Raw genomic sequence first — 18665 nt, 5'->3', positions numbered from 1 at the left:
GTTGTTATCTTGTATCATTATACTAATAAACATTAAATGTTGGAAAGAATAATTACATATTTTATTAAACTTGATTTATTGTTATTGCGAGAGACTCATAAAAATATTTTAATTGTTTTCATTTTTTGTTTTGATTAGTTTATGCCATACAATATTTCGAAGTTTATTACATTAATATTTCACACAAACCATTTTATTTTTAACATTCAAAATTTCAAAAAAGGTTTTCAAACTAAACATTTTAAAAATACTTTTAAAAATACTATCAGGGACTTAAAATTACATAATTAATATTGATTTTACATATATATAATGTATTTAAATTTTAAACAAAAATACTTGTTTTATGCAATTAAAACTGAAAACTACGAATGAAAAAAATGTATAAACTTGTAACTGGTTATCAATCGCTGTTCAAGTAATTTGTTCCGTAACTTTTACAACATATAACCACAATGTAACTACTATATATAAGATACTAATTTACATATATAATAATATTTCGCACAAAATATTATTTTATTACTTTTTTTTGTCATAAGAATATTTATTTTAAAATATAAACTTTGAACAATATTATGTCAATTTATAATAATAAGTTTAGGACTAAAGACTTATAAATCCCTTAATATGTATGAATTTATCTACTTACTTAAATAACAAGAAATATGCGCAAAATCATATATTTAAAGAGGTTCATTATTTTCAATAAAAATTATTTTTAAAAAGTTAATTCAAACAAAAACTGGCGTTATTTCTTTGATTCTACATTGGTAATCGTAATAAACCCAAAAAAACTATTTCACAGATGTTCACTTTAATCTCTTGACAAAATATTATGGCAGTCAAGTAAAAACAATTTCGTACTCGTTACTCGCATTGAGTGTAATACCATTACGCGCCTCGGTAAAATCAGAGGTCAAGTCATATCGGTCCTGATAGATTTCGTCGAATTGTGAAATCATGATTTATAAACAGACAATTTTCCAAGTTTTTTTTTATTTGGTCAAACTCATTTCGATACTACATTTGCTATACTATCCAAAAATACAAATAAATTTTTTTTTTTTTTTCAAATATATGTAGGTATTTAGTACTTAAATTTGCAAAAATTTGCAAAATTGAATTCGAAATATAGTTTCATATAGTGTTATAAATCATATTTATAGATCACTCACATTGTTCTTCGACATTATTTCTAGATAAATATGAAGAAACTAGAAGTCCCCAACTCTAATAACAAAGTTCAATCAGTTCGGTATCTACATGTATAAAAAAATTATATCACCTATATTTAATGAAGATAAAATGCTTAAATGTTGTAGATGATTTTATTTCATTGAGTACGTTTATATTTACTATAAATGTCTTTGGTGATTTGTTTGGATTTAATATTCTTTGAACCAAGTGTCGGAGTGTAAAGGTTTTTTTTATTTTAACACTTAAAACCAGTCCAGACAATGATAAAAATACCCTTAATCAAGGTCATATGACATAGCGGAATCCTGTTTATATACAAAAGCAACATGATGTGATTTCTGGTTGAGACTGTTAATACTTAAGAGCGACATGAAAATCGAATTATAACCCTGAAGTAAGGAGCGTAAAGACGTGTCACATGACACATACACAGTATGTACATACTAGGTGTATCAGTGTATGTATTACATTAAAATACATTTTAGACTATGAATAAGATTCACACGGTTTACTAAAAATATTCATACCATGTAGTGTGGAGGAAAAGATATATTCGTATGACATTTTTTTTATAGTTTCAATTCTTTAGGTTCCTACACTAATAATTCAATTTGGCATACTGAAAATTATAGACTAATACAGAATAACAAATAAGACAAGTTGCAAAAATAATCGCATTTTTGAGAGTAACGACGAGCACATAAATTTACTACTTCTATATAAATAATTATTCGTAAATAGATATATCTACCTAGATTTATATGATTTTTGCGAATTATGTTAAAAATGTGTAATAGATTATCTATACGATAAAATAACCCTTTCAAACCTAGTATTAACTATTGTTACAAAACGTGAGTGCTTATTTTTAAATTAAACAACTTAATATTACCCAACCTCTCAAGAAAATTGAACGTATTGTATAAATAAAAAAAATAAAAAGGAAAATCCATAATTATACTTAATTGTACATTTTCACTACCTTTTATATGTTTAATCAAAAAAAAATTGTATACATTGTAGAACCATAATGTAGGAAATTTCCTTATTATGTTAAGTATTAGATTACACAATTAATAAATGTTGGTAAATTTAGTGTATTAAAAAATTATTTTTTTAAGACACAACATTATATAACTTGTGGGTAATAAACGTCATAACATATACCGTAACACCGTACATAATATTATCATATTAAAATCAATTTAAAAAATGCATAGATTGAATATTGTATAATGTACAATTATTTTATAGCTAGTAAATTAAAAAATATTTGAAGGTTTGAATTTTTACACTATTTTACTCTTTTAATTTATACTCCAAATACCTTTAATATTTGTAATATCTTTGAGTAAAATTTATTCATTGCAATATTAATAGTAGGTATACCTATCAAAAATCAAGTTTGATTAAACAGACGAATTTATTCAACTAGGTAGTCATTTTAAGGTAAATATATCTTAAAAATATTGGACACAATAAAATTATAAAACTATAAAACTATAAAACTAGTAATGATGAATAAATACGTTACTAATTTGAATAATTACATTGGTATAATATGAAAGTAAAACTATAAATGTGCAACCAATGATATATTATTATCATTCATTACATAATTATTATATTCTAAGTAACAAATGTAACATAGGAACTTAATAAATATGCATTGATGCAAAATGCATGCAATATATAATCTGTTAATTGTTATTGTTGACCTATAACAAAATTCATATAAGATATAATCTGTTAATTGTTATTGTCGACCTATAACAAAATAGGTGAACACTTTGAAATGTTTTTGGATTTAAATTTAAAATGTGGTTGATGTATAAATTTGGACAGGATAATGAATACCGGATGTTGGGATCCCACCACTTATCGAAGCAGGATAATGCTGCATGTGTTTTTTGTCCGAAATTCGAAAGTAGGTATAGCTATATTAGGGTGTGGATAATTTAAATGCAAAAAGATTTTTTTTTAGTGCAACGAATATCGCTTTCCAAACAATAAATTCGTTTCATCATCATCAAAGGATCTAATGATGAAACTTGCATTTTGTATATTATTTTTTTTTTCAGTATTTAAATATTAAAAACGTATTCGCGTAATCGGCTGACACGTCGTTACGCTGTCTTAAACAAGGGAAAAGATAATAATCTCATTTGGTGAACAGAAGACCAAATCTAAAATATTTAGTCTTTTATTTTATCACTGACCCTCAAATGTAAATTATCATGTGATTTCCGATTAGCAATCATTAAATCGAACACTTTGATTCAATGAAAAAATACTTTTTTTTATATTAAATGTACATAATATAAACTATAAAGAATTTTTTTAGGACATTTTTAGTGAATTAAGTTGATTTTATTTAAGGAAGATTCATAATTTATATAGCAATTAAATCCTAAATTTCTGTCAATATATTTTCTACACGAAACATGCTCAGAATTGTTCAACCAAAAGTATTTACTCTCAGGAAGAGAAAATAATAATAAAAAAATTGCCGTTGTTATAACACCACATTCTAAAATGATAGATGATGTTTCATTACTATACAAATTGAGACGGGTAAACTTACAAAATTCCGCAATTTGTATAAATCATAAATTAAAAAAATCATGCATGGTGCAATAGCAGCGCTCGTGGATGGAGTGATACTTCTTTCCGGAGAGTATGCGAAGAAGGTTCGTCACTGTCTAGTATTAAGTTTGTAAGGAATAAATAAAAAAATGTAATTTCCAATTGAAATCAATTTATTATTATTATACAAAGATAAGCTTATAAGAAAAATGTATTATGTATTACCATGAAAACCATATAGGGTCCAAACACTAAACAGACGGCCGGATTTTGCCCACAGACCTTATACTACTAGACCAGCGGTTCCCAACCTTTTTAGTTGTGCAGACCACCAATTTTGTAAAAAAAATCTCTGAGGCCCACTTATATACGTAAGCACATATATATATATATATATATACATACGGCAGTTATAATAATATAATAATATTATAAGGTTCACGGCCCAGTATCAAGCTGCTAGCGGCCCATGGGTTGGGAACCGATGAACTAGACAAACTATGAGCCTTAATGCGTACCTACGTCCAATCCTCATGAGTGCATGGAAAACGTAACAGCATAGAGGGGGCTTTTTGATTACTCGATTACTATAGTTGGCACGGTAGTGCGGGGTAGTAGGGTAACATATACAGACAGATATATTATTGTATTTCGACAGGCTACATCACTGCGAGACGTCGTTACGCCCTCCGTGATGCTGTTGTTACACTCAGTCCTTGTCTAGTAAAGTCTATGATTTTGGCGGCCGGTGTCTGCCGTGTGGGTTTTTTAAATGTGATACAAGTATAAAGTTCGATTGTGGTAAACAGACGGTGACGTTTCTCGCCGGCCGGACAGTTCCCACAGTTCGCCGACGCCGAAATATTGACTGCGCTTGGAGGAACACGGCGATCGGCCGGAAAAATCCGATAGTCTGATTGGACCCTTAGTGTCGTGTAAGCCACGCCCGTGACGCTTTTTGGTCGCGACGGCTGAGCCCATGAATCCTACTTACTCTATCGTGCTTAAAAAAGTTTCCCTTCAAAAACTATCAGTATTATAGTGTTGGCATAAGTATATGTACTTAATTAAAACAGTAAACACCTAAACAGTAATTTTCTTAACACATTGAAAAATATGCGTCAAAACTAAGTCCATGACATTTTGTGGCTACTTCAAATTTAATCTTAACTCATGAAAATATTATATTATTGGCATATAATATCAATTCATTAAATTGTTATCATAATATCATTTTTAAGTATTCAAATTTAAACACAAGGCAGATTAAATATTATACAGCATGTAAAAAATGAATACATTTTATAATTTATTAAACCGGGTCTATCGTTTGCAGACCGGTTATTACTTATTGCAATAAAATGTATTCTTATTTTGTTACAATAATGAAAACCAAAAACTTACTAGTAAAATTTAAATTATAAAACGAATTATCTCTTTTAATATTTCATTTTGAAAATGTGCTTTCAATTTTTGTTAAGTATTTATGAATAATTTTACAAATTTTAAAATAGATCTAAGATATTTTAATACTATAAGTATAATAAAACTACTTAGGTAAGTTAAATATGTTAAAAAAAGAGAAAACTTTGTTGTATCAACTTTGCCTCACCCGTCGAAATGAACAATTGTTGAATACGTAGTGTCACTACAGGGAAAGTCTGGACTGAATGCGTCCATAAAGTCGTCAATCGCCCTTTTCGTTGTTAAAATGTAACTGTATGGGCTATTTCTGTTATACCTATATTATCTAAAGTTGTTTTGGGAGATTCGTTTTGTTTTTAAAGGTTTGTCAGAGAAACTTTTTTAGGACTTTTATAATTGAAGTTTATTTGCCAATGTACATCATATACATTTATTTTTGACAATTTAAGTATCTATAATATTATTTATTTTTATTCTACAAAGGTTGTATTTAACATTTTACTTCGTGTCTGTACCTATGTATTGTATAGCTAATGCAACGTACATTTACGGTACTGCAATTTCCTAGAACGAATTTTTGTATATAAGTATGAGATGGTACCTATTGAGTACAATTATTGCTTAACTATATAATTATTGGTTTATCCAATATGAAATAATTGTAAGTGCTTATACTATGTGGAAATTTTTTAATTTAGGTAGTATATTGGTATAGTTTCATTGTCCATTTCCTGCTTTTAAAACTCTAATTACGAATTTTCTGTAGCTATTTAAACTAGTAAGCACTCTAATTTAAGTGTTCGAAGTGTTTCTATCTTCCATGGTTACAAATCATCAAGTCCTTGGGATACACATGTTTCACACACATATATTAAAGTAATCTAATTACTACTTTATTTTATAGTATCATTCATCTTTGAAATGTCAATATATAATACCATCGATTTTCACTTGTGGACATATTAATATGTCAACAATATGACCTACGATTAACATAAGAACTTAAATGTATAGTATATTATTATTATACAAAAATATTGTTCTATAAATCACTATTTAATCGGACGACGCGACGGTAATTTATGGTATTCTGATTATACTTCATATACGAGTATATACAAGCTATTATGTTACAATTAAAAACCATATCGTCATATACCTATATTAGGTAAAATAAAATAAATAAGATGTTTTTTTTTTTGCAATGTATCGATAAACAAATGGCTATCCAAAAGAGCGTAATAGTTTACACAAATAGCTTTTCAAAAAAATGATCAATAAACAGACTCTTGGAAAATATATAGCTCTACTACATTACACAATATAAATTATATAAAGTACATGTATTCATTTTACCAAATTAATAATTATATACAGTTTTTTTAAATTTAAAAAATGTATTCTAAAGTGGCTTAACTATTTTAAAAATCTAGTAGATGAATGATAATATTAAATTAGTTTATTAACTACCTACCAATCATAAAATATATGATATTATTATTAAGTAACTTATTAAATTATTAAGCACAACTCAGCTAAAGCTTAATTCGTATTTCGTAAAATCATTATAGTATGATGATTTATATTTTATATTAGGATTTTAATAAATCGAATATTGCAAGACACAACTATATGTACTTTCATATTCGAACTTGTAACTACAACTTTAAAACTGTATGTATACGTGACGGATTATAAAAATTATTATTATTGTAGTAGCTACTTACTATTACAACTATCTAAACCTAAAGACTTAAAGCTGTGATTACATAGGTATTTGCTATTTAATGAAAATAATAAATCAATAGCTGCTAGATTTGCTGCTTGATTTGCAGTATTATTGATTTATTTAATGAAATAAGTTTATTTGGATAAGCATCTGTGTGAATAAAAAAAAACATGAAAATATATTATATTATTATTATTATTCTTATATATAAAATATATAATATATACTTTCCAATATCTATAGGGTTTACTACTATAGTACTATTAGTTATTACCACAGATACTGATGTTTAATTTTAATTTTGTATCGTCATTTTTTCAGATGAAAACATATTTACTGCAGTAGGTACTCCAAATGATACTTGTTTAAATATATTGGAAATTTAAATACTAACAAGATTGAATAATTTTTAGAGTACCTAAGCCTACATTTAAGAAATTTTTATAGGAGCTTTAAAAATACTGTGCAATTTTGATCTATATTCATACACAGTACTTTATAAGTACTTTTATTATTGCAATAATAATTGACGTTATAAATGACTGTGGTCAACTCAATTGCAAATTAAACGTTCACAATAAAAAACAAAACAAAATATATTACCAATTGATAATGTATTATACTATTTTGTACCACAGAATAAAACATTTTATAATTCATTACCTTTGTAATATTCATTGAAATGTAATAATATATATAAACCTAATATATATATAATACTTATATAATATCCATAATTGAGTATTACCATATTTCATGGAAACAAGTTTTCAGTTTATTATAAATTTATAAAGATGATGTACTCACTGGGTACATAAATGAATACAATATCTTTGACAGGTATGCCTAATACAATATTACCATAAAAACTAAAAAGTATAGTAGCTATTAACTAGGTAAAAGCGTTGAAAGAAATAACAGAAATGTTGTATGATTAAAAGTGAATTATTAACCTTCGCATTAAATTTAAAACAATATTTTCCGATTACTTAGTGCCTAGTGTTGTTTCAACATACGTCAAAATTAAAGAAACCCGTCTTTAAAATAGATTTATAATAAAATAGGTAGGTACTTTATTTATGAGTATTGTAATATAGTATTAATAGACGAATATTATTGCATATGTGCCTATATTTTTTTTTTTAGGAACGGCTCCAAGGATTTTGTCAGATTTCGTACCCAGGGGTTCTCGATGCAAGGAATTAATCGGTGAAGGTCTCAACTCCGAGAAAACTTGGGTTTTTGAGTTATGCTCAAAATTAGGAGCATATCTCGATCACCTTGGCAAGCACAACTATTTTCATTTTTTCTCCAATACAGTGAAAAAAACAACATAAGACCGTTTCATAAAATAAGGCTTTGTTTTTGAAATAAAATTTACAAATAAAAAAAAAAATAAACTCAATGGAATTATTTTGTTAATTACCGAGCAAAGTCACGGAAGACGGAAGGTATGTGGTTGACCAAATAACATATTTTTTTTATAAAGAACTTTGAGCAATGTCATCTCATAATGTGATGAGATGCACACCTGATTTGAGTTTAGTAACCAAATTATAATTTTAAATTTTAACGTTAACAAACAAATATATCATTTTTAAGAAAATGAACTTATGAGCCCAAGCTCAGTCGCTGGTTGTAATAAGACAAATAAATAAACATAGGTTAACTTTTTTTTTTTATTAGGTAAAGTCTCGGTGTTCAAGTTACTGTTTGTAATTCAAGTAAATTTCTAAATTTGGTCACCTACCCTTAAATTACTAAGGGTGATTTTTTTGTTTAATTCCTGATTCAATATTTTATTGAATGTACCTTTATTGTACACATAGGTCACTTACCCTGGTGCCATAACTTTTTTATTTTTACTTTAAAATTAGGTTACAAATTAGTAAGTATAAGGAATCTGCAATTTTTTTTTAAATATGGATTCAGATTTTTTAATCTGTAACTTCTTTCTACCCATTTAATGCAACATTTTTTTGATTTCCTGGTGTCAGGATAATCTCACTCTAGCACACACGTTGATAAAAAATAAAACAAATTGCACCTTTCACTTCATACCAGTTTAAAGTCTGTAAGTATATATTTTGCTGTCTTGGATTCTGATGTGCTCTTATCCTAGTATGAGGAAATTAAAACTGTTTGAAGGAGGTCATGAGAGTGGGTCTATCCTTGTAATAAAGTTGTAAGTTGCAAATTCATGATTAAACAAAATATCATATTCCTTACTACAAATTTCAAAGTCGTTAGATGCACAGTAATTAACCTTGTACACCCTAATATTTTCAATTTACTCACACCTAACTATTTTGATTTGATGGTATTTCAACGTTCCACGAATCATTGAATAAATAATAATCATAAAATGAATCTCAAACCACAAACAAAGATCGATTACTTACCTTAATTAATACCTCATTATGGTTCTGAAATATCTTAATAATATTGTCAATCTATAGTAGATGTACATTTATAGATTAATACCCATTGAAATAATATATAAGTTGATCTTAAAACGAAAAAATACATTTCTATGAATATATCAAGCAAACATTTAAAAAAAAAAAATCCATCAAGTATTGAACCTATCGCATATGATCGATGTACTCATATTAAAACTTTTATACATTTGTAACATAGGTTCAATCATTACAAGTTACAGTATTTAACTAAAAAGACTATCATTTAACTCGATACACTGGAGCATGAAAGGTGTCAAATTCCAAAAATAACACTCTTATTTACCAACATAATATCTCATACTTCAATATTTAACATTTTTATTCTACACCGATAATTTAAGTAAAATTTTGGTATTATTGTCGTATGCACGTTACTATTTGTCATTAGCGGTCTGAAATATCATTAAATACATAAAAGTAAAAATAATAATATATTAATTCATTGTATGAAATATATACATTATACAATAAACTTGTCTATATATTTAAATATTATCTAATAAAACATATCATTCAATAATAAGTACCTATTAATCGCACTCTATTATCTAATTCTAAAAATATAGTAGTTTTTTATTAATTTTTTTTTACAGTATTATCATTACATACAAATATAAAATATTATTATTGTTTATTAACTATCAAAAAATATTTATCATATACTATAATACTAATTACTAATATAATACTAATATAATACAAGACTCATATTATTATAGTCAGTTAATTAAATTAAAAACGAAATGCAATAAATCATTTAATGTGAAAGTTTTAATAGCACAATTAATTATAGGTAGGTATATATTATAAAAACCGAAGAAGTCACTCAGCTGCCTTCAGTTGTATAGTAGGTTTCATCAATGAATAAGGTAGCTGTAGTGGATATGTTAAATTTGAATTCTATAATAAATCATATGGCATAAGAAAAACGATTCTGACTGGATACCGAGTGTCGGCGTCTAATATAAAGATATTTTATAATATAATTATTATTTTACTATTAGTAACATTATATGCATAATGCACATATTTCAACAGAAAACATCGACTTTATTAGTTTACTATACTACGTATGTTAAAATAGTATAACAAAAAATAAGTCAATACCGACAGACTTTATCATAGTGTAAATAAAACCGAAATAGCTTAAATTTAGTTAAAATATATTGAAAATTGCATTGTGTATAGTACCTACAAAATAATATACATAATGGCAAAAGTTTCAAGTTTTCATCAAAAATTTATCTTTAAATATCTATAAAAATATATGTATGACATCCATTTTTGATACATTTTGAATTCCGTAAACAAAACTAATGATAAACCTTGTATTAAATTTGCAAGCCTAACCTATTAAAATTTAAAATTGTATACATTTTTTTAACTACAAAATAATTTCTAAATGTATGTTATTTTGACAAAATTGAATGTCATTATATTAAGTATCAAAAATTAAAATGCATAATACATCATATAGTTTAACATTGGTCTGAAAATTCCGTTGTCTATAGAAAATGACAATTTAATTAATGGGGAAACGTTTTAAGTTTCTACATTTAATTTTTTTTTTTTACAATAGTAAATTAACAAAAATAATTTAAATATTTTCATATTAGGTACATAATTTTAACTTCAAAATTTTAAAATAAATAAATATAAATTTAAGTTTTTGATACTTTTAATTTCTTAATAACTGCTTACGAGAAACATTGTATTTGATTGTCTAAGACTTTGAAAAAAAGGTAATGTACATAAATTAGGAAAAAACTTAAAGAATACAAAATTTAAAATGAACTTCCCTATTTAAATTGTTAATAGCCAAAATATAAGAGGCCAAAATAATAAGAGCCAAAATATTTTGAAAAACATATCATGTCTAAAAAATTCTAAGTTACTTATCTGATAAAGATTCAATTATTTCAAACAAACATTTTTGAATTACAACAAAATAACAAAGTTGATTTCTTAATAACACAATGATGGTATAATAGACATGAATGCTAATAAAATAATAAAAATACTTTAATTAATTTGTTATTTCGTTGGCGAAGCCATAAATCAGCAGCACTCCGGCAGGTGTTTATTATTTTATTTATACTCTATAATATTATTTATATTAGCACTTTTACGTTTCGTTAATTCATAAAATCTCTTAGCCACTGACGTTTGAGTCTTCTTGCGGGATTTCCAGACTAATCATAATTGCACGAATTGTACCTTCTTAACGCCATTGCATATTCTGCAACTGTTAAATATAAATTATTTATAATAGCATTTGAATTGGACAGAAGTATTCAAGTATAAAACACATCTGTCGTATTGCAACAAATTGAAATACTATTTCGTGTTCAGATTATTGCTTTTAAACATAATAATAATAAATCAAACATATGTTATGTTGAACCTATTTTATCGTTATTTTTAATTATTTTAGTAATGTACTTAATCAAAATTTTAAGTAGCTATTAAATAATTTTTAGTAGGTACAGTTGTTAATAAAACTATTGTATGCAGTGTATATTAGCATAATTTAATAAAACACAAATTGTTTTCCAAAAAATCTATACTAAACCTGAAAATCCAGTTTTCAGCTCTTTTATAGGCACTTACTAAAACACGTGAATTAATTAATTAAATCAGATTTCAAATTTTATGTATGGTATGATTAGTCGTTTTTACGCTGTGTAGATACTACACTACGTACAGTATAATAATTTTAATTTTGCACATGCCAATTTAAGGGAAAAAGCCATTACATAAATTTAAATTAAAAATGGAAAAATGGTTTTTATATCTTATATATTTTATCGATTCTGGGAGGAGTGATGAACGTATAACTACTAAACACCTATATTGGTTCTACGAAAATAATTTTTTTGCTCTCTTCGCCTTTTAGAGCTGTAAAAATATTTGAATCATCTACTTTAATATTAGTATCAAGTAGTAAGTTTGAACTACTTCTCTATATGATTCTTTCTCAATACTTTTCAATAATCGGTAAAAGAAATTAACAAAATACCCAAAATTATGAAAATATTTTCACATAACCAATTTTCAACAAATCAATTTTATTATTCAGATGTAAATTTGTAATTTTCTTGACATTTCCATAAAATATTTATTTAATCATTTATTTTTATTTTCTACACAATATATTTAATTTTTAACATATTTTAAGCTATTTATGGATTTTTTAAATTTTTAAATTTTTACGTTTTTTTCATTTATAAAGTCTAAAAGTTTAAAGGTTAATTGATTGAGTCTAAAAACTTGAAAATTCAAGGTCCCTTTAAAGTTTTTTTACAGTAAATTAAATAATATCAAATATGCATTGTTGAATGTTTTTTATAAGAAGGTAAGCTTTTAAAGTTGAAATGCTGACGAAATTCGACTATATCACAAAACTTATAAAATTATTTTATAATTAAAAAATAATTTTATTTTTAATCTATATATCTAAATTAACCTTGAACATTTAACACAAGATTCGTCAAGATTAGATAGGTTTTTATTGTAAAATGTAAACAAATAAGTTATTTGTAATGCACAAATTATTGTGTAAGGCCACAGAAATCGATGTTCAAATTTTGTTGAAATAAAAGAAAATTAAGACAAAAGAGTCATCAAGAGTTTTTGACGAAAAATGAAAATTTTTAAAGGGTTTTTATAAAGTAATTCATACGAATCTTAAAATTAAGAATTTAAAACTCTAACTTGTTAAAGCTAATTATAGACTATATGCGGCTGTACGCATATATTAAATGCAAAGAATTGAACAAAGTTATTAAGTAATACCTATCTCAAAATGTTAATTTTATTTTTAATGTTAAAGAACAACACACGTCCTGTAACTTTAATTATTAGCTTAAAGTACCTATAAGATAATTATTATTATTTACCATCTAAATATATATTTGATCCTGTACCCAATGTCACTGGCATTACCTTCATTGTCTTAACAGTGATAAAAACAAGTATGAAAATGTTTTCAAATTGAATATTCAACCTTGGCAATCATTACATTGTAACAATTGACAATAAATTGATATATTGATATCCATATGGTATTTTATCCGTATACACTACATTGACATAATAACGCATTCAATGTTCGGCGGCAGTGGTGACGCCTATGTATGAATGTAATGTATATAAAATATGCTATATAGTAAATGTATTTACTACTAAACTAGTATCATTTGGTTTTTGTTAACTTTATATTTTCTAATGGTTTTTTTTGTACATTTTACTCATGTTATTATAATATTCATTGTTACAACGTACTTCAACGGAAGGTCCAGAGGTGTATTTAGGACTTTGGGACTTTCGCGAAGGGAGGGAAAATAAAATTGTTGGTGGCCCACATTGTTTAATTATAACAATTTTTTTGTTAAACTCTTAATTAGATTATCTGTTGCAGATTTAATTAATGAGTTTTATGTTAAATTGATAAAATAAAAATAATAACAATATTACATGAAAATAAAATAATGAAGATGTCTCCTAATGGAGGTAGGCAGGTACTTCATATAAATAACAATAACAAACGCAATAAATTAAAGTGAAATTAGATATTTCTTAAGACTCAAAATACAAAAAAAAACATTGGAAATTTTCTTTTTGATGCATAGTTCTTTAATAATCTCGTCTGCACTTATTTATTCTATTCGGTGTGACATTCGGAGGCGGAGGTTAACCCATTCAGTAATACAAAACATTATTAACTTAACAAACTAATAAAATAATGTATTTTACTGTGTTGTTTTAATGACTTACCGTAAAATCAACTTTTCAGTTAGAACTGAGGTAAGAACCAAAACGAGTACTGCTCGAAAATGTATGTATATAAATCTAATAAAAATGTGATAACAAATTAAGCATGATAATTCTGATGTACCTATATTGTGTATTATTATTTAGAGGTACAATAATAATAAGAACTCGTATTTACTCAAAATGAAAGTAAAAGTAATTTATTTTAGATTAATAATAACAAAAATGATCATTTCAACAATCAAATTTAATACTCATACTAGCTATTATCGGTTCTAATTGTAGAAAGTATATTCAACATCATTTGTGACAAAAAAATTGAAAACTTATACTAAGAGCGCCATCTTACCATAATTACAGAGACTACATACTATTTAAAAAATGATAACATGTAATTTTTATAGTATAGAATTTCGGTGTCTGAATCATGTGACAATTTTTTATGTTTATATATTTTTCACTTTTAATAATTATAAGTAGATTATAGACATTTTTTATTTTATTAATAAAAAATACCCACGGTGACATAGGCCATTGCGAAACAATATAAGTAGACTTAATTCTAATGATTGAGAAATATATAAAATATAATATTGGCTAGCTTACAATTATTAGGAACGATATATATAGTATGTTACAAGTGTGTGTATGTTTTTTATAATATATACAGTTTGTTTTGTAAATTCGCTTTTTTGAAAAAATCGACGCTGGCTATGAGTGGGGTATAGAAGATTATAGTGATACTACGCTAGTAAATGGTTATTATTTATGCAACAAATAAATACCATTTTTTTTTTTTTTGTATCTATCATTTTACCATCCAGCTTGAGTTTTATAAGATTTTAGTCAACAATTGTAGTTGAACGACCATAAATGATTAAAAATTAAAATAAAATATGATTGTAATATATATATTCAACTAATTGCCCCAACCGATTTCAAGTGGGCATATTTATGTTACTGTTTTGAGTTATAGTGTGTACAAATTTAAGATATTTTTTAAGGACGTAATCCCTATAAAAATATGATTCGTCGATCATTACACTTCACCATAATATGCACAGCATAAGTACCAGTTGACTACTAGTCTATCTTCGTACCCAGATATCAATGCATATTAGTTAATATATAGGACATAGCTATGTGTATTAGTATTTAAAATAATATGACTTATTGACACAAAATATAAAATATATATTTTTTATATTGAGGAAATTGAATCTCTCAATATTACCAAAAAACCTGGTGCACATTGGACGTGTCAATTTACCAATAGATAACAGTTGTCTATAGTTTATATGGCATTTATCAACAAAAATATTTTTAAGAGTTTGTTCAGCCACACCTACTAGACGTTGTTCAAACCATTCTTTAAATATTCCTATTATCTCTAACATATCTCTATATATTATATATTATAAAGATCAAAAAATAATTTTACACTATAAAGCCTAGAGGTATACATGTTTTCTATTAAAATATCATTAGCTCCGCCATACACTAAAATTATACACGTTTGTGGGATATTAATTATTTAAATTTAGCTACTTTAAAATATAAAATTAAAAAAGGCAGGACACATATGGGTCGTATATTTTGACATAAGCATAGAATAATAATTTGGAAATCGTCTTCTTTCGCTTACCTTGGCAGAAGTTATAGATGTAAAATTACCGAAAAAATAGTTAACTTTAGCCACTGCAGTGTTTGTAATTACTACATAGATATCGTTGGTTTTTCCTTGATAATCTCGTAAAATTGTTTTTTGAACAGAAATAAAATAAAAACGCAATTGTTTTGTTTTTTAAAAACACATTATATTGTATATATTATATACGTACGTTAATGTCTGCAAAGAGACGGTAGTAAATGGGTAGTAATATAATATAATTATACACAGCAATATAAGACATAACAATAATTAATGTACAACGAATGGCGTGGGTGCAGTGCACAATATACAATGACGATCCGATGCAGAGCGTCATGTAAAATGGAAAGGGTGAGACGAAGAATGATAGTATAGTTGAAAAAGTTTATATAACATTAATGTAGGACGAAAAGAGCGGGGCTGTTCTCAGGAGACGTTCACTGGTACTGGGGTTCGGGTGTGCTGGGCAGAGAAGCCAATAATTTGAGAGACTCTTGGATCTCAGCTGGGATTGGTGGTGAAGTCGGCAAATGGGCGCCGTATGGATGGTAACCGAACTCGTCAGCGGTGTAACCGAGTGAGATGATTGAACCATCGGGGGCTTGGTAGGAATTTGCTCCCTGGACAATTGAGATGGGGCCTTCGGGTCCAGCTTTTGCGTAACCGACTTCTTCTTGTTTGATGCCGTTATCGGTTTCGAATCTGCAAAGATTCAATTTTCGTCATCATGTATAATATATTATGAATTATAATTATAATTATTGTGCACACGTGTCGTTGCGTAACCACAGCACGAACACACACACATTCAGAGTTTCAGGTCGGAATCGTCGGAACATTACCGATAGTAACAATAATCGTACGTTTTCGGTGAAAGGCGTGAGACACTCCGCGTGACTTAAGACCTGAGGGCTGAGATACACATAAATCACAAACAAATCGAATGTTGCGAAACGAGAAAAATAAACGATCGATTTGGAAATTTATATTGATATTAAATAAGCGCGGGAAAGGCTGACCGCGAAACGAGTATCCGTTTTGCCTACTTTGAACGCCCTTTTTACATTAGCGTACAGCCGCAGTTTGTATCACAACCGTACCCGCATAATATTGTCATTAATTCATAAATAAATGTATGTGTAATGATATATGATACCCGGCAGCTTAAATTTGCCCTTAATTACTACGATCGTAAGTGGAAATTATGAAATTCGTTCGTTTTGCCAATTACATGACATAACTTCTACACCTATATCTATACGACTATTAACTATTAAGTACACAAATATTTAATCATTTTCGAGTACTCTGGCTTCTCGTGTAATATTATAGGTAGGTACTTACTCAGTGTACCTACATTATGTAAACGAATTTTTGTTTTAGCGAATTCACGCAATGTAGACCGAAGGCGATTCGCCGAGTCACTACTGCAGAGATACTTGTAACGTCGTTACATAAACTGTGTGTACCAAACGAAAAAAATTTAGAACATCGTAGGTAATATATTCGGCGTTGTATTTCAAGATTGGTGGCTTATACGAGCGTAGACTACGTTTACATGGTGACGTTGAAACGGTTTTTTGAGTCCACGGAGGCTCTACTAACAGTTTGAGTTATTCTATTTAGAAGTATAAAATTATTCGTAGGTTTTAAACCGTTTGAACTTCGCCACGCAAGCGCAGTGATACAAACGTGTTGTTGATATATACAAACGCGCCAACGAAATACGTTGCCCACTAAAACATAAATATTGTTCGGCCATAGTCGCAAACGATTATCACGAAATATAATATTAAGACCGATGACTGATTTTTTGACGTTTTAAAAACTTTCAAATTATCGGCAACAATCTCGGGGTGAGTGTTCAAAAACAAAACCAACAATTTTTGGCTCGTTTGAATTTCATTAGTCGTACGTATATAGAAACGCAACTGGGAGATCAATACATTCTACAAAAGTATTGTAGGTACACACACATAAATATTTATATATATATTAGGATATAGTTGTGACGATGGTGTCGTCAAATATATAATATTGATGAGGTAAAAAACATATTTCGAAGACAGCTCCGACAAAATTCTAACATTTAAAACAATTATTACTATCGCGGGACCGACAACGAAAAACTTTAATGTATCAAGGCAATATAGTTATATCTCATACTTGTTCTTGAAGTTTCCGTCGAAGTTGACTTCTTGTTCTTGACGCAGGATGGTGGCCTTAGATTCGGGACCTTGGGCGGGGTAGGCGTTGACGGCAACGGCCAACAGCAACGATGAGAAGACTAACGCGACCTGTTGATAACGCCAAACGCGATATCCAAAACATTAGGTACCGTGAGAATTCGTCGCGGAGACTCAGTAGAAAAAAATGTTTAAGTCTTACCTGCATTTTGGTGGTTTGTGGTTGTTCGTCCGTGTGCAAAATTGTACAGTGTTCGACTGAGTACCGTGGCACTGTGTGTAATGATTGAGGATAATATGATGGAGCTGTCTTATATATCATATGTACCCATGTGAATCCACACACGGCAATAATGACGGGGGTACCTGTTTAATGTTCACCATATAATAATGGAGGCGGTACCTGCCGTCGAGATGGAAAGGTCGTTATGTCAGTGGGTTATGAAAGCGGTCCGACGACATTTGTTTTAGCACGGGCGCGCTGTGGGAGATTGTGATATACACACGTTTCAAAAAAATAAGAATATACACGCGTATACTTACACACACCCACTCTCACTCTCGCACACACACACACACACACACACTTATGCGCGCGCGCGTGCGTATATTCAAAATAGGTAATAAAAGTGTTGGATAGAATAATTAATAAG

General features: G+C 27.8%; 1 protein-coding gene across 1 annotated transcript; it reads right to left on the bottom strand.

Moving 5' to 3' along the window:
• Window positions 1-16012: 16012 nt before the first annotated feature.
• LOC111031121 (endocuticle structural glycoprotein SgAbd-4-like) lies at window positions 16013-18350 on the bottom strand. The gene is made up of 3 exons (XM_022310930.1): window positions 18215-18350; window positions 17993-18123; window positions 16013-16528 (listed from the first exon to the last, which is right to left on the bottom strand). The coding sequence occupies exons 1-3, from the start codon at window positions 18332-18334 to the stop codon at window positions 16264-16266; spliced, it is 516 nt and encodes a 171-aa protein (XP_022166622.1). The 5' UTR covers window positions 18335-18350; the 3' UTR covers window positions 16013-16263.
• Between the last annotated feature and the right edge of the window lie 315 nt (window positions 18351-18665).

Source organism: Myzus persicae, unplaced genomic scaffold (assembly GCF_001856785.1).
Source record: "Myzus persicae strain clone G006 unplaced genomic scaffold, MPER_G0061.0, whole genome shotgun sequence".
NCBI lineage: Eukaryota > Metazoa > Arthropoda > Insecta > Hemiptera > Aphididae > Myzus > Myzus persicae.
The sequence above is the reverse complement of the archived record's forward strand: the minus strand, read 5'-3'. Positions and strand labels throughout refer to the sequence as shown.